The following is a 21,424-nucleotide window of genomic DNA, read 5'->3' as shown; positions in this document are numbered from 1 at the left end:
CCCTGACTGGGCACAGCCGCTCTGGCCAGGCACAGTCAACAGGGCCAGGCACAGCTGCCATGGCTGGGCACAGCCACCGCAGCTGGGCACAGCCACCATGGCCAGGCACAGCTACCATGGCTGGGCACAGCCACCGCAGCTGGGCACAGCAACCATGGCCAGGCACAGTGACCATGGCTGGGCACAGCCACCATGGCTGGGCACAGCCACCATGGCCAGGCACAGCTACCATGGCCAGGCACAGTCACCATGGCTGGGCACAGCCACCACAGCTGGGCACAGCCACCATGGCCAGGCACAGTGACCATGACTGGGCACAGCCACCGCAGGTGGGCACAGCCACCATGGCCAGGCACAGCTGCCATGGCCAGGCACAGTCCCCATGGCTGGGCACAGCCATCATGGGCAGGCACAGTCACCATGGTTGGCGCAGTCACCATAGCTGGGCACAGCCACCATGGCTGGGCACAGTCCCTCTGGCCGGGCACAGCTGCCCTTGGGTCCCTCCCGTGGGCTGCAGGGCTGTGGGACCTCAGTGTCCCTTAGCTCCCCTGGACTCTGAGTGCTGCTGGCTGCTGTGCCCTGTCCCCGGGGGAGCCACTTGCTCGGCCAGCCCTGGCTGTCCCCATGCCTGCACATGGCTCAGCAGGGACACCCTCGGCCCCTTTACACCACTTGGTGCCAAACAGGGGCGGGCTGGGGGCTGTGGGGTCAGGATCTGACCCTGCTGGGAGCCGTGCAGGGGCCACCACCCACGGGGAGGACCCTTGCTGGCGCCCCTGCTCCGGGGCCTGCCCGAGCTGCTGTAGTTTCTCCTGGGGTCTGTTACCTTTGCTGTATTTTCATCGTTTCCTACAATAAACTGCAATGCCAGACTCCTCTGGAGACCACCCACCACAGACAGCCCCTGGCCCACCAGGAGCATTGGCACTGGGGGTTCACAGGATCTGAGGATGTTAGGGATTGGAAGTGGAGATCCTCGAGTCCAACCCCACCCCGTCCGAGCAGGAGCAGAGAATCCAGCACAGGTCACACAGGAACACATCCAGAGGGGAGCTGGAAAGTCTCCAGAGAAGGAGACTCCACAACCTCTTTGGGCAGCCTGCTCCAGTGCTCTGTGACCCTCACAGTGAAGAAGTTCCTCCTCATGCTGAGGTGGAACCTCCTGGGCTGGAGTTGTGGGGTGCTGGCTGCTCCCCAGGGTGTGGTGCCCGCTGGTGAGGCCATGGAGCTGGCCCTGGCAGCAAGGCTGCATGGGGCTGGGCTGGGCTGACCTTCAGGCTGTGGCCAGCAGGGACCAATCCTGCCCAGGGAAGGGCCTGGGGCAGTGCTGACGTGTTGGGTCCCAGCCCAAGCTCTGCCAGGCCATGTGGCTGCTGCCACCCCCATCCCAGGGTGTTGGGGTGCTCCTGGACCAGCCACTAGTGGGGACCCTGCTTGGGCCTGGAGAAAACCTCTGCAGTGTCAGTGGGGAGGTCCCAAGGGTGGCTGCTCCAGCCTCGGGGGGGCTGCTGGGCACTGGGGCATCTTCTTGGGGTAGGTGATGGAGGCTGGTACCACCTGGGTACCTGCACCCCATGGGGCAGGTGGAGGTGGAGGAGCCACGTGTGGGGCTGGGGCTCCCACCCCAGGCTGGCACCTGTGCCTGGGGAGCACCAGTCCCCTTTGTTGGGAGGTGGTGGGGCAGTGCCAGGCTGGGTGCCCTGTGAACAGGAGATTCTTTGTAGGGCCCAGCCCTGCAGCCTCTTTCGATTCCTGTGGGCCCTGCCCAGTGCTGAGGTGGGGGAGGGGGGGGGGGAACAGGCATGGCCCTGCCTGGCCCCATGCCACAGCAGCCCCATGAGGCCCTGCCCCTGGCATCCCCAGCTGGCAGCAGGGCTGGGGTAGGAGGATGTAACACTGTGCCCCTTCCCTCTGGCATACAAGGGCAGGATCTGACACTACATCCCCCCCCATCTCATCATATCCACCCAAAGACCCCCTCCCCAAAAAGCCTCCCTGTGCCAATCCCCCCCCCAGCTCCTACCCTAATCCCCTCCCCAACAGGCTGCACCCCAGCCCTGCAGCCCCCTCCCCCCAGCCCCTCCCCAGCCCCGTGCCTGGGAGGCTGCTGGCTTTCTGCTGTTGCTGTTGGCAACTTTGGCTACCAGCACTGCACGTGGAAAGCCAAAAGCAGCAGACACCCCCCCACACACTCCCCCTCCCCCTCTCCCAGCCCCCCCCAGCCCCAGGCTTTGCGTCACCCTCTCTCCTGGCAGTCCCTCCCACCTCAGAGCCCCTTGCCTGCACCCCAGCACATCCCTGGCACCTCCTGGCATAGGCTTGGGGGTCTCCAGGCACCCAGCGTGGCCACATTCCCCACCCGTGCTGCCAAGGCTCCCAGCAGCCCCTCGCTGCCAAGCTGGTTCCTGGCACAGCAGCTGGCACAGTGCCTGGGCTCGCAGGGATTTCTTTGGGGGAGGTTCAGTTTCCTTGTGGGTTGTTGTTTTTGGTTTTTTTTTTGTGTTGGTTTTTGGTGTTTTTTTTTGGTTTTTTTTTTTTGGTTTTTGGGGTTTTTTTTCCTGCCTTTTCAGTGGCTGCCAAAACCCTCCCAGCCCCCAGCATGTGGGCCCAGCCCAAAGTGGCTCTGGCAGGGGGCTGCCCTCAGCTCAGGACATGACTGTCCTAAAAGTTTGTGCCCAGACGTGGTCCAACACACGGCTTCATGCCAGGCTCCAGGCTTTTGGTTCCCCTCTGCCCCTTGGCATGTCCCCTGCCATGCTCCTCTTCCTCCCAGCAGCACCCAAAGCCATTTCAGGGCTCAGCTGGGGTTAGAGGATCCTGAGTGGGGAGCAGGGAGGGGAGGGGAGTAGGACTGGCAGGCTGGGACATGGCTGTGTGCATGCCAGCGATGTGGGCACAGCCTCCATGGCCCTGCTGGCACCTTGGCATTCTGCCTGGGCAGCCACAGCTGCATCAGATGGGACACATTTGCTCATGAGACACAAACCCAGAGTGTGGCACAGGCAGGTGGGATGTGAACAAGAGGGACAGCGATGTCCTGGCAGGAGAGGGTCCCTGCTGGTGAGGCAGAGGAGAGGGCACTGCTTGTGTCCAAGGAAACTGTAGGCACAATGGCAGCAAGTGAGGGGAAAAACAAAACAACCCAGCATGGAGGCCACATCTGCCCAGGCCCAAGGAATGAGAGCCAGAAAGGGATTCACCCACCCAGGGCAGGCACCAGCAGTGCTGGGGGAAGCCTCTGTGACCACAGAATGTGCCAGGGCTCAGCACAGCAACCCCCACATGGGACACGGTGCCCCCACTGCCCCCATCCTTTTTATTGGGAAATGCAATAAATATTCCAGGGCTCAGGCCCTGCCACCCCACTTCCCTGCCAAGCTGAGCTGCTGCTGCCACCCTGCAGGTTTGTATTGATATCAAACACCACGAAAAGAGCAATGGAATCCCCCCAGGGGGTGGGAGGAGCGCAGAGGGGGGGGGCACAAGCTTGGACCCACACCCATGGCACGGAGCAGGGTTGCAAAGCCAAGCAAGTGCAGGGGCTAAGGGAGAGGGGGGTTGGGGGTGGAAAGTGGTGCAGGGGACCCCTCTGCCCCAAATCTTTGTTCATCCATTTCTGTCGTGTGCACGAATCCAGCTGCTGCAGAACCATCTGGCTCCTGCTGTCCGTGGCGTGGGGCCGAGCAGCACCGGGGGACATGCCCGGGGCCGGTGCTGCTCCCCTGGGAGCAGGGGGCTGCAGCCAACCCCTCCTCTCAGCAGCCTCCCACTGGCCCAGAGAGACCCTCAGAGGTTGTCAGAGCCAGCAGCAGGGTTGGTGTAGGTGAAGGTGCCAGTCCCTGCCCCGTTGCTGCTGGCCACCTGGGAAGGGAGATGTGAAGAGAGGTGTCTGAGCTGGGCAGAGGTGCCAGGCTGAGCCTCCTCCATCCCCCCTCACCTCCCCATCTGGGTGCAGTGAGGGAACCCCCCAAACCTTGACCACAGGCACCATGGACAGCCCAATGATGAGCCAAAGAGTAGATTTCCCCTCCCTGCATTGCGGGCACCACAGGCACCCATAGCCTCCGTGGGCACTATGGGGCCCTGCTGGGCACAGGAGCCAGGTGGAGGAGCTGCAGTGGCCCTGGCTGTGTTCCCCACCTGCACGATAAGCCTGCTCAGCAAGAGCCACAGTAAATATTTACCCAGGCCCCTGCTGTTTGAACAGGGTGAGCTGCTCACACCGAGCCCAGCAGCTGGATGTGGCCCCTGCCTGCAGCACCAGGGGGCAGGGGGAGTGCAGCGTGCCAGGGGCACAGGGCCATGATCCCACCCCAGATCCCACATCCCCTGGGGGAGTTCTGTGCCCTTTGCGTGCAGGCAGCTCCCAGTGAGACACATCTGCAGCTCTGCTTTCAGAGCCACTGGTGCCAGATGTGGGGTGCAGGACACAGGGAGCAGCCCCCCCCCCGCAGCCCCCTGCTCCCCCTGCACTGCCCCTGTCCTGGCACCAACGCCAACCCCAGTCCCCATCCATAGCAGAAAGATGCCAGGATCTAGCTTGGGCATGGCCAAGTGGGAGAAGGGGCAGTGTGGGCACACAGTGAGCCCTGTGCCCACTGCCCAGGGTTGAGCAGGGGGTGGGGAGCAGCTGCCCAAGGTCGTAGGGAACTCCCTAGAGCTGGGCCAGGTCTGCCAGTACCAGCTGCATGCCTGGCACCACTGCTCACCTCCCAGCATGGGGCAGGCTCCCAGGGCCCCACCAGCTCCATCAGCCCAGCACCCAAGGGACCTGCCCAGCTCCCTGGCTGCATCACCTTCCCCAGCACCACCCCAGCACCACCGCAGCTGGGCACCGCTGGGTGTGGGCAGCGCCAGGGATGGTGGCAGAGGCTCTCACCTGGCTGTAGGGACTGGGCTTGCTGTTGGGGGGTGCATAGCGCCCGTGGCTCTGGTACGGGGGGTACTCAGCCATGGGGTGGTAGGAGTCCTTCTTGTTGGACAGGTCCAGCTTCCCTCGGCTCTTCCGGCGGCAGGTGCAGGTGGTCTGGTGGGGAGAGCGTGGGGGGCAGGGGGCAGAGGGGATGAGGATGGGGACAGGAAACCATCAGGAGGCAGGGGAGAGCAGGATGGGGGTGAGGAAGGGACTCAGCATCAAGAGGCAGGGGAGAGCGGGATGGGGGTGAGGGAGGGACTCAGCATCAAGAGGCAGGAGAGAGCAGGATGGGGGTGAGGGAGGGACTCAGCATCAGGAGGCAGGGGAGAGCAGGATGGGGGTGAGGGAGGGACTCAGCATCAGGAGGTAGGCAAGGGTAGGATGGAGGACAAGGGACTCAGCATCAGGAGGCAGGAGAGAGCAGGATGGGGGTGAGGGAGGTACTCAGCATCAGGAGGCAGAGGAGAGCAGGATGGGGGTGAGGGAGGGACTCAGCATCAGGAGGCAGAGGAGAGCAGGATGGGGGTGAGGGAGGGACTCAGCATCAGGAGGCAGGGGAGAGCAGGATGGGGGTGAGGGAAGGATTACAGCATCAGGAGGCAAGTGAGGGTAGGATAGAGGACAAGGGACTCACCATCAGGAGGCAGGGAGAAGGTGAGGGCAGGGATGGGGACACAAGGGACTCACCATCAGCAAGCAGGGGAGGGCAGGATGGAGGACAAGGGACTCACCATCAGGAGGCAGGGAGGAGGTGAGGGCAGGGATGGGGACACAAGGGACTCACCATCAGCAAGCAGGGGAGGGCAGGATGGAGGACAAGGGACACAGCATCAGGAGGCAGGAGAGGGCAAGATGGGGGTGAGGGAGGGACCCAGCATCAGGAGGCAGGTGAGGAGGTGAAGACAGGATGGAGGTGAGGGAGGGATTCCCCATCAGGAGGCAGGGGAGGGCAGGCTGGGGACTCACCATCAGCAGGCAGGTGAGGATGCTCAGCAGCAGCAGGAGAGAGACCAGGACCAGCAGAGCAATAGCCCAGTCTGGGACCACAGGCACTGGTGCTGGGGACATCACCTCCACAGCACCTGAAAGAGGAGCAGAGCAGTGCCCATGTCACTGGGTAGAGCCCTGAGACCCCCAGGGCAGAGCACGAGAAGGGAGGTGCCCTCTGCCACAGGGTCCAGTTGGTCTTTCCATTGTTGTGCCACTGGAAAAACTACCTTGGCACTGCCAACTGCAAGCCCTGAACCTCCCCCACCACCACCGAGGAGCCTCCCTGCCCTGGCCAGGATGGGGACAGTGCTTGCAAAGCTCCCCAGAGGACCCCTGTGGGGCTCCATCCCCAGCCTCCCCACCCCCCAAAGCTCACTCTGGATATCAGCCAGCTGCAGGTCCATGATGAAGCCGTTGGGGTCCAGGCTGCTCCTCAGCTGCTGCTCAGCAGCACTGCTGGAGGCGGTGCCATTGCCGTGCCCGAACACGAGGGTGGATTGCACCAGCACCGAGCCCTGGCTGCCCACGAGAGAGGAGGCATCAGCACAGGGACTGCCACCCCCACGAGGGGCTCAGCAGCATGCAGCTGGACCATGCCAACCTCTGCAGCTGGGCCATGCCAACCTCTGCAGCTGGGCCATGGCAGTCCCTGCAGCTGGGACATGCCAGCCTCTACAGCTGGGCCATGCCAGCCCCTGCAGTTAGGCCATGCCAACCTCTGCAGCTGGAACATTGGAGCCCCTGCAGCTGGGCCATGCCAGCTTCTGCAGCTGGGCCACGCCAGTCTCTGCAGCTAGGCCATGCCAGCCCCTGCAGCTGGGCCATGCCAACCTCTGCCAGCCTGCTCACCTGAACTGGAGCTCACTGCAGCCCTTGTAGGTCTGCCTGCCCATGCAGCCCACACAGCCAAAGACACGTTCAAACTGCAAGAAAGCACAGGGGTGATGCCACCTGCCCAGCAGACATCCCCCTACCTCCTGTCCCCCCTGCAACCCCTCCCCCATCATGGCACCACCTGGCAGAGTGGCTGCTCCAGTGCACTTTCATGGGGAGCCCCCAGTGGGAGGTGGCTCCCTCCCAGCACAGCCCAGGGTGGGGTCTTTGCTCAGCCTGGCAGGGCTGGCACTCACCATGCTCAAGACGGAGTACTGCAGGCTCTGGTACTCCTTGGACGTGGGGTCCCTCAGGCTCTCGTTGAAGCTCCTGTTGAGGATGCGGAAGGACAGAGGGACACGGAGCAGCAGCTGGCCAGCGGTGGGAGGCAGGACTGCAGCTTTGCTGGGGTTAGGACCTTGGCTGTTGTCCAGCACAGCCGTGGGGGTCAGCCTGGGGGCTGTGCTGCCAGAAGTCTGCTCTGTGGGCACGACCCGAGCACTGCCGTTCCCGTTGGTGTTGGGGCTGGAGGTGCCAGCAGGAGGCAGGGAGCTGCTGTTCGTGGTGGTGTTGGAGCTGGCAGTGATGCCAGGGGCAGGTGCCACGGTGCTGTTTGCTGAGGTGTTGCCTGGGGTGTGGGAGGAGACAGAAGTTTGGGTCCCGTTGCCAGCTGTGTTTTTGGAGATGAAGTTTGGAGCAGTGGTCACAGGAGGGAGAGTTGTCCTCAGGGTTGTCTCCACGGTGGTGGTTTCGCTGGTGGTGGTCTCCGTGTCAGTCGTGGTCTCTGTGGTGGTCTCGGTGGTGAACATCTCTGGGAATGCAGCACCGGCTTGGAAAGCTTTCAGAAAACACAAATCCTCAGCTGGATGCTCCCCTGGGCACCAAGAAGCACCACAGCCTCCAGGAGCCAACCACCAGCAGCTCTTGCTGCTCACGAGGCATCTCCTGGGCACACGTGGCACCACCAAGGACCCAGCAGTGCAAGGCGACTGGCACCAGCTCTTTGCCCAGCCCTGGCCAGGGGCTTGGGGACAGGAGCTTGGGGACAGGAGCTTGGGCACAGGAGCTTGGGCACAGCCTTGCACCCCAATAAAACCACCTTTGCTGCAGGGCTGGGTGATGTGGCACCCCCCCAGAGTGCTACCCATGCCCCCCTGGACTCGCATGGGTTGGCTGCTGGCCAGTGCAGGCAGCTCCCCAGCCGTTTCCCGTTGGGTGCCCGAGGCACTGGAGGAGAGCCCGGGGTCCGGCTGGTTCACTGAGACACACCTGCATACCAGCCTGCCAGCCCTGGGCACAGCCTGCTCTGGCTGGTCCCGGCACAGCCTGGCTGCCCGGGCACAGCCGATCCTTTTGGACACAGCTAAGAGGGAGCCACGGACTCGAGTGAGGTCCCCAGGTCCCAGCTTTGCCTTGGGGACAACCCCAGCCCTCGGGTGCTGCACCCTGGGGCCAAACCAAACCAGGAGAAGCTGTGAGGTGTCCCTGCCACCGTGGTGCCAATGGCCACCAGGTCAGACATCACCTGGCCCCCACCCCAGGGGACCATACCCCTGCCCACGTTACCTCCCTGCTTGCTCAGTTACCAGCCTGGCACCCTCTAGTCTGGGGTGCCCCCAACCCCTCACCTGTGCCCACCACCAGCAGCAGCAGAAGGGTGGTGAATGCCATGGGGGGGCTCTTCCCGGGGGTCCTGACACCTCTCGGGGCTCTGCCGGTGGTTGCTCTCCCGTTAGGCAGCGGCGGTGCTGCACGGTCCTGGGATCAGGAACTGGCAGCTCGACAGCGGCAGGAGCTTTATAGAGCACCTGGAGCAGGTGGGGAGGCCCCACCCAGCTGCCAGTCCCGAGGAGGAGGGGGGGTTGGGGAGGGGGGGGGTCCCTCTGCCTCACTTGGCGCAGGATGTGCCCTGCGATGGGGCCCCCACGGCAGCCTCCTCCTGGGCTGAGTCCTCTACGCTCCTCTGTCTCAGAGGGACACTGCCAGCAGCGTGCCCACGCTGCAGGTGGGTGCCACAGCAGATCCCCAGGGGCAGTGGTTGGGCATCCTTGGGCAGGGGTGAGGGGCAAGCATCTCCCTGGCCCCATGGGCTGAGCCATGGTCCCCAGGAGCTGGTGGAGAGTACTGGGGGGGTGGGACATACACACACAGAGGTCCCCAGCCCGTTGTGCAGGGGGGGGCCTCATCCTCAGGTTCGGCCTCAGGGTTAATCATTACCTGCCGGCCACTGCCTCACCCTACACTCAAATAAACGCCAGCGGTGCCCCCCCCGAAATGCTTACGCAGGTGGGGCCCAGGGCCCCACAAAATCCCAGTACCTCCCAGGAACCTCCCTGCCAACCTAAGCAGGGCTCCCCCCAGGGTACAGGTGTCCCAACATGCACAAGACCCTCTTCCCACTCAGGACATAGCCCCTGGCCCAGACTGACGACCAGTGCCAGGCTGGTTGCTGATGGTGCCACCTGTGCCAAGGTGTAGAGCCCCTGCTCTCGCTGGTGACATGTGCTCCTGGCACCGATGACCACAGTAGACTTTCTGGTCCCTCCCTGCCCTGCGGGAGAGCCCTGATTCCGGGGGAGGGCCCCCAGCTCTCAGTGACAGCTTGGTGCAGGGCCTCCGTGCCTGGCATCCTGTCCAGCCCTGTGTGGAGCCAAACTGTCAGTGTGGCTCTGATGAAACAGTCCTGAGGTTTCGGTGCAAAGGAAGCAGAGAGAACTCTGCACTGCAGTAACAGCAGGGTGAGGGATGGGCACCCTGGGTGTGGACGTGGGTACGATGGGACCCAGCTGCACCCAGTCCCTCGGTGGGGTCCACCGCCTTGGTGTGAGGCTATAGGAAAACAGAGGCAGGGCATGGGCAGCAGGCTCTGGGTGAACGTGACCCGCCCCCAAACCCCTGAGCTGTGGGGACAGGCAGCCCCACTCAGCGCTGGTGGCTTCAGCCTCCCTCCTGCACCTTTTGGGTCTTTGTGCCAACCCCGGCTCCTACCTGCCTACCCCCATCCCGGGGATGCCTGGGTCCTCGAGACCCTCCAGCCCCTCCAGCCTGCTTTAAGCGTGGCTGTGAGGTCGGCAATATCCCCTGGGCAGAGACCCACGGAGGACACGCTGCGTGGGGGAGCTGCGGGAAGGGGCTGCGCAGGGCTGAGCAGAGCTGAATAGGGCTCAGGGGCCCAGCCCCGCCCCGCCAGCGCCTCCGCCCCTCCCGGCCGCGCTGAAGCTGTGGCGCCCCCTGGCGGGCGCAGCTCCTCCCCACAATCGCCCCGAGTCCGCCAAGCGGCACCGGACCGGGATTGGCACCGGGGTGGCACAGGGACCGGCACCGGAGCGGGACCTGAGCAGGAGCGAGTTCCGCTGACGCCCCTCGCAGCTGGCGGAAGGCACGAACTCCGCCCCGCCGGGCACCCCCCCGGACGGCGGGTGGGACGGGGCTGCTCGGTACAGAGCAGTGATTTCACCTGCCCCGGCCCTGTGATGTCCCGGGGCTGGAACGGACAGCGGACAACGCTGGCCCAGGCACCGGCTCCGGAGGAGCAGCCCCGCGGCCGCCGCGTTGCCGTTTTAAGAGGAGGGGGCCGGGGCCGCCGCGCCCATTGTGGCCGCAGCGGGGCGGAGTGGAGGGGGGGGGGCCGGGCCGGTGCCGGTGCCGGCCCCGCGCGCTCCGGGGCGGGAGGAGAATGGGGGTGGGGGGGCACATTCCGTCGCGTTGCCGGGACAGCCGTCGCCATGGCAACCGGGCACTGCCGCCGGGGCTCGGTGCGCGTCGCGCAGTTCCCACGGAGTGGCCCGAGCGGCGGAGGCTTCGCTCCGCTCCCTCCGAGGCGGCGGGAGGGACGGGATGCGGTGCAGTGTTGTGCTCTCGCCTACCAATATTGCACTCGTCCCGGCCTCCCGCCGCCACGGGCTCCACCAGTGGGACCGGGCCGGGTACCGAGCTCCCCGCGACGACCACCGGGAAGGCGAAAGACGAAGCCGAGAGCACAGGGTGGGGTCCGGTGCCCTCTCAGGGCACAGGCATCACTCCAGGAACCGGGAGCGCAGGCTAGAAAACACTCAAAACTTTATGGGCAGACTTGGGGCACGGACCGCAGCGGCAGAAACCCCCCCGTCAGGGCTGAGAGGCAGCCCCGCCACCCCCGGGGGTCCCGCTCGCCCCGCGCCGGTACCGGCACTGCAAAGTTCGCGGGGCCGGGAGCGGGGCCCGGCCGGGGGGGGGACGTAGGTGGCCCTGAACGCCCCCGGGTGCTGCTGGCGGGGGAAGACCGGGCCGGGTGCGGCCGTTCACTCGCGTCCCTCCAGCAGGAACCGGCGGAAGGGCTCGAAGTCGGCGGGGATCGTGTCTGCGGGGGCAGGGGAGAAGAGAGAGGGGGGTCAAGAGCCATGGGGTTCCAAGCCCCGATAGAGCGGGAAAGGTTCCCGGCCCAGGGCCCCCGCAGGAGGGGCAAGAGATGCCCTGCGAGCTCTAGGCCCTCGTCCCGGTGCTGAAGCTCCCCGGTGACACCCTCCCCCACACCCACCCCGGCCCAGGAGGGGCTCCCGTGCTCACCGTTGCAGCGGTACTGCAGGTTGGACCAGATGATGTTCTCCTGGGAGAAGCAGAAGACCCCCAGCCGCCCCCCGCGCATGGTGGTGTCGATGATCACCCCGGAGTCAGCCACCAGCTGCGGACCCTCGTACAGCCGCACCCTGTGCGAGGGGAACAGCCCAGCCCTGCCTTTCAGCGAGGCACCAGGAGCCCACCGGGGCCAGCGCCGGGCATCCAGACTCGGGGGCTGGGGTGGGGGTCGGGGACACCGGGCTGGGGCATCCCCCTCTGGGGGTTAGGGTGGGGACATCGAGCCGGGAATGGGGCATCCCACTGGGGCTGGGATGGGGGCATCGGGCAGGGGCATCCTGCTGGGGCTAGACCCCCGGAGCGGGGCCCCCTGCGGTGGCCGGGATGGAGCCCCCCGCACCGCCCCCGTCCCGGCCCCGCCGCTTTTGTCGGACGTTTTGCATGTGAAAAGCGCCGGCGGCCGGCGGGGTCGCCATGGCGACGGGACAATGGCTGCGGGGGCCCGCGGGGCGGACGGGCCCGGCCCGCCGAGCCCCCCCGCGGCGGCCGCCCCGACGGGATCCTTAAAGGGGAAACGCGCCCGCGGCCCACCGGGGCAGGACCCCCTCCCCACGCCCAGCATCCCCCCCCCACCAGTGTGGTCACACCGCAGATGGACCTCAGTGAGGACAAGGATGACTTCCCACAGCTGGCATCCTGCCCACCAGAGTGGCTCCACCGAGGGTGGCCACAACACAGAGGGACTCACAGAGCACTGGAACAGGCTGCCCAGAGAGGCTGTGGAGTCTCCTCCTCTGGAGACTTTCAAGCCCCTTCTAGATGTGTTCCTGTGTGACCTGTGCTGGATTCTATGGCCCTGCTCTGGCAGGGGAGTTGGACTTGATGATCTTCGAAGCTCCTTTCCAACCCCTGACATCCTGTGACTCCCATCCCAGCAGCTGGCATTGCCACCTTGGTGTGGTCCCACCCAAAAGCCCAGGCAGCCTCCGTGCCCCCACTTGTGTCCAGTCTGTGCTCACCTGATGTAGCCCACTTGGGGCCTGTGTGTCAGCTGCCAGCGGTAGGACATTTTGTCCCTCCAGCCCACGTTGCGAGGGTCCTTCCAGAGCAGGCGGACATGGTCGGGTGTGTGCCCTGTGTGCCACAGAGCATTGCGCAGGTGCTCCCCAGGGCCCGTGGAGGACTTCACTGCCTGTGGGTTGGGTGCACAGAGCATCAGGGGGGACCTGGCTGAGGGATGGGGGCCATGGGGGACTTTACTGCCTGTGGGTTGGGTGCACAGAGTGTCAGTGGAGACCTGGCTGGGGGATGGGGGCCGAGGAGGACTTTACTGCCCGTGGGTTGGTGCACAGAGCGTCAGTAGGGATCTGGCTGAGGGATGAGGGCCATGGGGTTGTTGAGGACTTCACTGCCTGTGGGTTGGGTGCACAGAGTGTCAGTGGGGACCTGGCTGGGGGATGGGGGCCGAGGAGGACTTTACTGCCCGTGGGTTGGTGCACAGAGTGTCAGGGGGGACCTGGCTGAGGGATGGGGGCTGTGGAGGACTTTACTGCCTGTGGGTTGGGTGTGCAGAGTGTCAGTAGGGATCTGGCTGGGGGATGGGAGCCACAGGGGACTTCACTGCCTGTGGGTTGGGTGCACAGAGTGTCAGTGGGGACCTGGCTGGGGGTTGGGGGGACCTGACACGGGCCATGGGGTGGCCTGTGCTTACCTTGAGTTGCAGCCCCGGCTCAGCCACAGCACGGAAGGGGGTGGCCTGCCAGTAGGTCTGCTCTGTTTGCTTCCACATCACCACATAGAAGCTGGCACTGTCCTGGTAGCTGAAGATGAAGCCAGCGTAGTCATCATCGGTGACAGTGTTGACGTGGAAGGTGCCCTCGAAGTCCACCCCGTTGAAAGCTGTGTAGCCTACCAACAGGCAAAGGCTGCAAGAAGCCTCCTCCTCCTCCGGCACCAGACCCCACACCCCCAGCTCCCTCCAGACCACCCTTCTGTGGGGCAAAGAACTGACCCTCCCCCTGGCCCCAGTACAGGGGACAAGAGTTAGTGGCTACCCCTTGGGGTCTACATCTCTTACCAACAGCCAAGCCTGGGTCACTGTTCATGGTCTGCACAATTTCCATGCCCTGTGGGGGGAGAGGTGGGTGAGTTGCATCCCCAGGGACCTCCCAGACCTCCCACCCCCCACCCTTTTGCTCCCACCCCAGAAACACGGAGGGCAGCACCCACACCTGGTTGAGGACAACCCAGTTGGGATCAATCTGGGCATCCCCCTCGGGGTCGAGGATGACTGTCTGGTAGGCACGGAAGTCGGTCAGGGTCACCTCGGCGCTCTCGGGGCACACATCCAGCTGGTCCACCACGGTGTCGTTGTCAAAGTCCTCCTCACACACATCCCCCACACCGTTCCCTGGGGACATTGAATCACGGAATTGTCAGGGCTGGAAAGGACCTCAGGGATCAGCCAGTTCCAACCCCCCTGCCGTGGGCAGGGACACCTCGCTCTAGATCAGGTTGCTCAGAGCCACATCCAGCCTGGCCTTAAAAACCTCCAGGGATGAAGCTTCCACCATCTCCCTGGGCAACCTGTTCCCATGTCTCACCACCATCATGGGGAAAAACTTCTTCCTAACATCCAATCTGAATCTCCCCATTTCTATTTTGTTTCCGTTCCCTCCAGTCCTATCACTCCCTGACACCCTAAAAAGTCCCTCCCCAGCTTTCTTGTAGACCCTCTTAAGATACTGGAAGGCCACAAGAAGGTCTCCTTGGAGCCTTCTCTTCTCTAGACTGAACAACCCCAACTCCCTCAGTCTGTCCTCACAGGAAAGGTGCTGCAGCCCTCAGATCATCCTTGTGGCCCTTCTCTGGACATGCTCCAGCACCTCCATATCTTTCCTGTAATAGAGGCTCCAGAACTGGATGCAGTACTGTAGGTGGGATCTCACCAGAGCAGAGCAGAGGGGGAGAATCACCTCCCTTGACCTGCTGGCTCTGCTTCTCTTGATGCAGCTCAGGATGTGACTGGCTTTCTGGGCTCCAAGTGCACACGGGTGGCTCATGTTGAGCTTCTCATCCATCCCATGGACCCTACTCAGGGCTGGGCCAAGCCCAACACTGCTCTGCCTCCTCCTGCCCTGCTCCACACTCACCATCTGAGTCCTTCTGGTTGGGGTTGGGGATGAGGCGGCAGTTGTCTGGGCCAGGCGCCATGTAGTCAGGGATGCCATCGTTGTCATCGTCGTTGTCACACTCATCTCCCAGCCCATCGTTGTCTGAGTCCAGCTGGGAGCTGTTGGGGATCTCAGCACAGTTGTCCTTGGTGTCCTGGTGCCCATCCCCATCGCTGGGAGCAAGAAGAGGGTCAGAGCAGTGCTGTGAACTACGGCCCCATCGCCACGTCCTAGCGCTCTTGCTGAGTCCAAAGACCCCTACCAAACGTCCCTCCTCCTGGGTCCCCTGATCTGGGAACCCAGCTCAGCCACTGGGAATGGGATGGGACAAGGAGGTGACCCCACAGCAGCGGTCCCCACCTGTCCTCGTTGGTGTCACAGATATCTCCTACCAGGTCACTGTCCATATCTGTCTGGAGGAAACCAGAGCCCTAGTTCAGTGGACACCCCAGGGCAAGGGGCGCAGCCATGCTGCAGGAGGCCCCCCTGCCCCCTGTCAGACAGGGCCCTGCTCACCATGGACCCCACCCCAGCCTTGCCCCAGCCATACCTGAGTGGGGTTGCTCATTTCAGGGCAACTGTCACAGGCATCCCCAACCCCATCCTCATCCCTGTCAGTCTGCAGAGGGTTGGGCACCTTGGGGCAGTTATCCAGCATGTTGGGAATCCCTGCAAAGACAGCACTGTGTGGATGCCCTCAGCCCCAGCCTGGCACGGCAGCATCCCTGCCCTGCAAGCAGCCCCAGCCTGGCTGAGGTGGGCCAGACCCCCAGAGCCCCTCACCATCCCCATCGATGTCATTGTCACAAGCGTCTCCCTCGCCGTTGCTGTCTGTGTCCCGCTGGTCGTTGTTAGGGACGTTGGGACAGTTGTCACAGGCGTCCCCAAAGGAGTCAGTGTCTGAGTTCTGCTGGTCCTTGTTGGGGAAGAGGCGGCAGTTGTCCTGTGGGCGAGAGGGCAGGGATGCCCACGCTGCAGTGGCTGCCTGAGAGCCAGGCAGGAGGACTTCTCCCCCAGCACGCTCATTGTGACCACCCCAGAGCCACAAGCCTGCAGATGCCCAGGAGAGCTATCTTGAGGGAGTTGGCACCAAGGTAAAGGGAGGAAAGTCCTCTTGCCCAGCGTGGCCCCCAGAGCCACAGACACATCCTGCCCACCCAGCACAGCCACCTCCACGTTCTTGATGCCATCACCATCGGCATCATCATCGCACTGGTCCCCAATGCCATCGTTGTCAGCATCCTCCTGCCCTGAGTTCGGGGTCAGGCGGCAGTTGTCCTGCAGGCACAGAATCACAGAATCACAGAATTAACCAGGTTGGAAAAGACCTTTGAGATCATCAAGTCCAACCTATCACCCAACACCATCTAATCAACTAAAGCATGGCACTAAGTGCCTCATCCAGTCTTTTCTTAAACACTTCCAGGGATGGTGACTTCACCACCTCCCTGGGCAGCCCATTCCAATGGCCAATCTCTCTTTCTGGGAAGAATTTCTTCCTAACATCCAGCCCAAACCTCCCCTGGTGCAGCTTGAGACCATGTCCTCTCCTTCTGTCACTGGTTGCCTGGGAGAAGAGACCAACCCCCACCTGGCTACAACCTCCCTTCAGGTAGTTGTAGACAGCAATAAAGATGAGAGCTGACAGGCAGCATTAAAGATGAGAGCTGAAGCACAGCCCTGCCCTAGGCTCCCTGAGCCTGGCACCCCCTGCCCGAGGGTGCCCCATGAGCCCACCTGCTTGCAGTGCTTGTTGTTGTCGATGCAGGGCAGGGGCTCGTCGGGGTAGCCGTCGAGGTCTGTGTCTTGCCCACACACATTGCCGTTGCCAGCCCAGCCCACATTGCACTGAAGAAATTCGAAATCAGGGGCTGGGAAATGGGGAAAGGTGCTGGCAGGACCAACTGCTGCCCGTGCTGATGCCCCCTGCGCCACTTCACTTCGCCCTCCTCCTGCCCCCTGTTCCCTACTCACCGCGCAGGAGATTTCCCCGTGCCGCTCAAACACGCAGAAGCCGTTGACGTCGCAGGGGTTGGAGGTGGGGGTGCTGCAGGACCTCTGCAGGATGCATCCGGACGTTTGGTTCCCCACAAAGCCTGACTTGCAGGGACCACACTTGTAGGAGCCCTGGGTGAGAGAGGGCAGAAAGGGGCAGGATTAAGGGAGCAGAGTGGCCCTGGGTGTCAGGCAGGGGAGTGGAGCGGGGCAGCTCTCCTCACCAGCGTGTTGGTGCAGATGGAGTTGGGGTCACAGCCTCCATTGTTGCCATCGTTGCATTCGTCAATATCTGTGCAAACCTGCGAGCAGCACGGCAGGAAATTGTCACTGGGGCCTTTCCCTGCTGCTTTGCCTATTCCTCCATGAGAAACAGCATCCTCTCCCTATCCCCACAGCACCCACGGGGATCCAGCTGAGCCCCACAGCCCTGCACTCACCTGCTTGCTGGCCCTGGCATAGTCAATCCCCACACCAGAGACGGTGTTGCCCCGGAAGCCACGGGGACAGGGCTCACATCGGAAGCCAGGGGCTGTGTTGATGCACTTGGAGCCAGGGAAGCAGGGGTTGGCATGAGCACACTGCAGGAAAGAGACAGGCTTCACCCTTGGGCACAGCATCTTGCCCATTAGGATGGCCAGTGCTCAAAGGCATCCCGGTGAGGTCCCTTTCTGGCTTGAGCATCCATCTGAAGAGGGGAAGCATCATCTGCCCACACTGCTCTGGCAGTGCTGGGGCTGCCAACCCAGCCCAGGAGTGTGCCCACCTCATCGATGTCAGCGCAGTGTGTGCCGTTGCCCTCCAGCCCCGGCGGGCAGGGCCCGCAGCGGTACCCAGGGTACTCATATGTCTCCATGCAGTCCACGCCACTGAAGCAGGGGTTGGGGTTGCAGCGGGACCGGTGCTCATGGAAGCCTGAGAAGAGAAAGGCAGAGCAGAGGGGGTGAGATGGGGCAGCCCTGTGCCCCTGAGAGGGGAGCAGAGCCTCGCCAGCACTCACCGCAGACCTGGCACTCCATGATGGTGTTGCGGATCAGAGACATCTCCTTCACCTGCGAGGCAGCAGAGCACGGAGCATCAGGGGGGTGCAGCGCCCTGGCTGACACCACCCTCTGGGGCAATCCAGGCCAGGGAGAGCTGCTGCTGCCTCATCATCTCACCTGGTCCCTGATGTCTTCTCGCAGCTCAGTCAGCACTCGATTGAAGAGGGTCAGTTGTGTGACCAGGGCCTTGGTCTGCTCGCCTGCCATGAGCACAAAGTGCAAGATCAGCCCCTTGGATGAGACAGCCAACAGCCCATCCCCCTCCTCACTGGTCCACACAGGACCCCCTCCCCTGTAGCACTCCCATGACCTCTGTTCCACCCCACCTTGGGGCCCTGCAGGCACCTGAGGCACTGGGACAGGCTGTGGAGGGTTTTCTGCCTCCGCGGAGTCCCAAATGCTGCCAATGCCCTCATGCCAGGGAAAGGGGAAAGCCAAGCAGGGTCTTACCCAGGATGGAGGCCAGCGCGCTTGTCACTGCAAGAAGAGAAACCAGGAGTTACCAAACGATTGCCACCAACAGCATCACCCTGCATGGCTGCTCCTGGTCAGCATATGCACAGTGCAGGAATCACAGAATCACAGAAACATTCAGGTTGGAAAAGACCCTCAGGACCACCAAGTCCAACCCAGAACCCTACTCTACAAGGTTCACCCCTAAACCTTATCCCCAAGCATCACATCCAAACCACCTTTAAACACATCCAGGGTTGGCGACTCAACCACCTCCCTGGGCAGCACATTCCAATCCCTGACCACTCTTGGTGGGAAAGGAGCTCCCACCTGTGTGGGGACAACTGGACTGGGAGAGGCAGGGATACTCCTGTGTGCTGTCACCCCCCTCCTCCGTGTGCCACAGCATGGAACATGAGCTGTAAGCCCTCCACACTGCCCCTGCTTCGTGCAGGGCACACAGGTGCCATTACCTGCGCTGTGAATGGACTCATCTCCCTGGAAAGGGCACTCGCTCAGGGCACCGACACGGCTCATGGACCCTCCCAGGATCAGCTTCATGGACTCCACAAATCCCTGAACACAGGAGGGGAGATGCAGTCAGCCATGGAGGGCTCTGCTTGTCCCCAAAGGCCCAGGGTAAGGGGGGGAGGATGGAATCCCAGCCCTCACCTGCATCCTCTGGTAAGCTTTCTGCCCCGTGCGCAGCTCTAAGGACTCCACCTCTGCCAGGGGGATCTCTGACAACTCAGGCAGCCCCACGCTGGAGTCCATCTGCTTGCAGTCCACATAGAGCTCCATGCTCAGCATGTCCCCACGCAGCCCACTCAGGCGCACGATGATGCTGTGGCTCTGCCCATCTGCCACCTGGGCATGCTGCAGGTTGACCGAGTGCAGCTTGTTGTCCTCCCGCAGGTAACGCACCAGGACTGCAGAGGAGCAGGAAGGGGACATCAACTCTCCCCACCCACCCTCCCAGTGCCAGCAGCCCCCTGGGACCAGCGTGCATCCACCACTCACCCCAGCGGGCCCCTCGGATGGCAGCAACTGGGTCCCTGCTTCTCTCTGAGCATCAGGGCAAGACCAGGGCCAGCACGTCCCCGTGCAGCAGGCACCCACCTTTGTTGATTTTCCCCACTACGGAGACCTCCAGCCACCTCGTGTTGTCCTTCTTAGAGTAGAGGCCGAAGAGGGTCCCCCCCTGCTTAGGGGGTAGGCGGAAGGTGGAGAGGAGGTAAACGTCGTTCACGGTCAGAAGTTCCATGCGGATCTTGTGTGTGACGCTGGACATCTGCCGCGCTTCGCTCGCCATCAGCAGGTCGATGACTGCGGGAGCCAAGCACGGGGGTCGTATCCTGACCGGCAACCGCATTCGGTGCGGGGACCCAGGCGGCCCGGCCCGCTGTCAGCCCGAGTGCAGCGGGAGAGAACGCGGTGTCCCTGGACCGCCGGGCTCAGGGCTGGGGGGGCGCCGGGGAAGCCCCGAGAGCTCCGGACCCCGCCCATCCCCGGCCCCGCGCGGTGGCGCTCCAGGACCGGTAACGGCACCGCCGGGAGGGACCCACGGAGCCCCCGGCCCCACTCTCCCGCTCCGCAGACGGAGCTTCTCCGCGGGGGCGTCGGCAAAGTCCCGTCGACCCTAGCACCCCGCAGCCGAGGCGGGCAGGGCTGGGTGAGCCGAGCTGGCCCCGCGGGATTGCGGAGCGGGGCCGCGGTTGGAGCCGGGTTGAGAAGCAGCTCGGAGCTCCGCTGGGACCAGTCCCGAAGGATCACGATCACCCCGCCAAGGCACGGTGGGACCGGGAGCTTCTGGGCGGACGACCCAGCGCTCGGCACCGTCCCGGAGTACTCCGGAGAATCACGGAGAGCCCGGTCACGCCGCTGCACGGGTGCCCTCCTGCTCCGCAGAACCGCACCGGGCAGACCGGGAGCCCCGGCGCCGGGGCAAGCCCCAGCCACGCACCCCTGGACTCTCCGCTGACCCACATGGGACGACCAGAGACTTCCCGTCGTCCCGACCCGGTCCCGGGACCGGCGGCTCTCTGCCCCGAGCGGCCGCCGGGACAGAGCTGGCCCTCAGGGGTGCAGAGCTCCGGAGATGAATGTCCCTCTGTCCCCACGCTGCCCACAGCCCGGCTGCCAGACCTCCCAGGGCGAGCGGAGCCGCTGTCAGTGGCCCCGGGCCGGGGAGCGGAACCGGGGAGCAGGGTCGGCAGGGCTCCAGCCGCCGACACCGCCCGGTTGGCAGACGGGGCCGGGAGCCTTGTCCGCCTCGCCCCGTCGGGGCCGCCCCAGCTCTGGTCCGCAGCAGCTTACCGTGCAACCCCGGACGAGCCGCAGCGGCGGCGCCCAGCAGGAGCAACGCCAGCAGCGCACCGAGCGCCGGGCCCCCCACGGCCGCCGGTGCCCCCATGCCGCCGGTATCGCCGGTGCGGAGCGGAGCGCGGCGGGGCGGGGTGGTGCGAGCGGGGAGGGGCCGGCGCTGCCGGCAAGGAGGAAACAAAGAGCCGTCAATCACGGGCGCGCATCCCGGGACCCCGGCGGCAGCTCGGCCGCGGCGGCCCGGCCGCAGCCCCACCAGCGGAGAGCAGCGGGGCGGGGCACGGCGCACCGCGGCCGGGACTGTGGCTGCGGGCGAGCCACCGACCGCCCTGGCTCTGCCCGCCCCAGGCGCGGCTCCCGCTCACAGAAATTGAGTGTGGCAGGCGCCGGTTCACCGGGAGGTCAGGCAGTCTGGGCCCGCCTTCCCGAGAGCTAAAGCCGCTCCAGCAGCACCGGAGCATCCCAGCCCGGGAGAGCCGGGGACAGCCACCGTCAACTGAGGCCGCGGGATTGCTTTGTCAAGGGTGCCCCACGCCGCGGTGCCAGCCCCCGTGCCGGGCGGTGCTCCCCGGGCGGGAGGGAAGCGATCGAAGCCAGCCCGCCTGGAGAACGCTCAGCGCCGGGATCCGACCCAAGCGCCGGAGCAACACAATGACCTCATCCCGGGACCTCATCCCGGGATCTCATCCCGGGCTGTGAGGAGGGGAAGCGGGGCCGCTGGGGGAAGCCCCCGCTGTGCCTTGGGGTGGTGGCTGCAGCTCGGTGCCCCGTGGGCAGCACCCGGTCCAGTCCACACCCCCGGTGTCCGTGGATGCTAGGTGCCGGCAGGGCTGCTCCCCGCTGAGCTCCGGCCAGGCCGGGCGGGCAGCCCGCGGCTCCTCGGTCGTGTTTACTCCTGTTTCTCCCGGCTCCATAACAACGAGCCCAGCCCAGCCCCGGGGCCGCCCCAGCCCCGCTGCCCCGACTCCGCGCCAGCGATCTCGTGTAACGGGAGGGGATGGGGGCGGAGGGGCTGCTCCCGAGCCGCACACGCGGGGGAGTCTCCCCTCCCTCCGCTGCCAGCAGACTCCCAGCTCTGTTTGCTTTCCACGGAAACGTGCCGT

General features: G+C 64.4%; 2 protein-coding genes across 2 annotated transcripts; both read right to left on the bottom strand.

Annotated features, from left to right (window-relative positions):
- Nucleotides 1–3,789: 3,789 nt before the first annotated feature.
- Nucleotides 3,790–7,590, bottom strand: MUC1 (mucin 1, cell surface associated). Its single transcript, XM_054396930.1, has 6 exons — nucleotides 7,039–7,590; nucleotides 6,758–6,831; nucleotides 6,285–6,427; nucleotides 5,930–6,000; nucleotides 4,883–5,029; nucleotides 3,790–3,864 (listed from the first exon to the last, which is right to left on the bottom strand). The coding sequence occupies exons 1-6, from the start codon at nucleotides 7,588–7,590 to the stop codon at nucleotides 3,790–3,792; spliced, it is 1,062 nt and encodes a 353-aa protein (XP_054252905.1).
- Nucleotides 7,591–11,061: 3,471 nt separating this feature from the next.
- Nucleotides 11,062–20,412, bottom strand: THBS3 (thrombospondin 3). The gene is made up of 23 exons (XM_054397040.1): nucleotides 20,316–20,412; nucleotides 19,119–19,325; nucleotides 18,672–18,928; nucleotides 18,473–18,575; nucleotides 17,997–18,023; nucleotides 17,664–17,746; nucleotides 17,504–17,555; nucleotides 17,270–17,418; nucleotides 16,944–17,084; nucleotides 16,728–16,805; nucleotides 16,483–16,635; nucleotides 16,246–16,356; nucleotides 15,679–15,786; nucleotides 15,292–15,451; nucleotides 15,059–15,177; nucleotides 14,869–14,921; nucleotides 14,488–14,681; nucleotides 13,567–13,745; nucleotides 13,413–13,461; nucleotides 13,047–13,243; nucleotides 12,355–12,527; nucleotides 11,327–11,466; nucleotides 11,062–11,120 (listed from the first exon to the last, which is right to left on the bottom strand). The coding sequence occupies exons 1-23, from the start codon at nucleotides 20,410–20,412 to the stop codon at nucleotides 11,062–11,064; spliced, it is 2,889 nt and encodes a 962-aa protein (XP_054253015.1).
- Between the last annotated feature and the right edge of the window lie 1,012 nt (nucleotides 20,413–21,424).

This window comes from Indicator indicator, chromosome 40 (genome assembly GCF_027791375.1).
Source record: "Indicator indicator isolate 239-I01 chromosome 40, UM_Iind_1.1, whole genome shotgun sequence".
Lineage (NCBI taxonomy): Eukaryota > Metazoa > Chordata > Aves > Piciformes > Indicatoridae > Indicator > Indicator indicator.
This window is presented reverse-complemented; position numbering and strand designations above follow the sequence as displayed.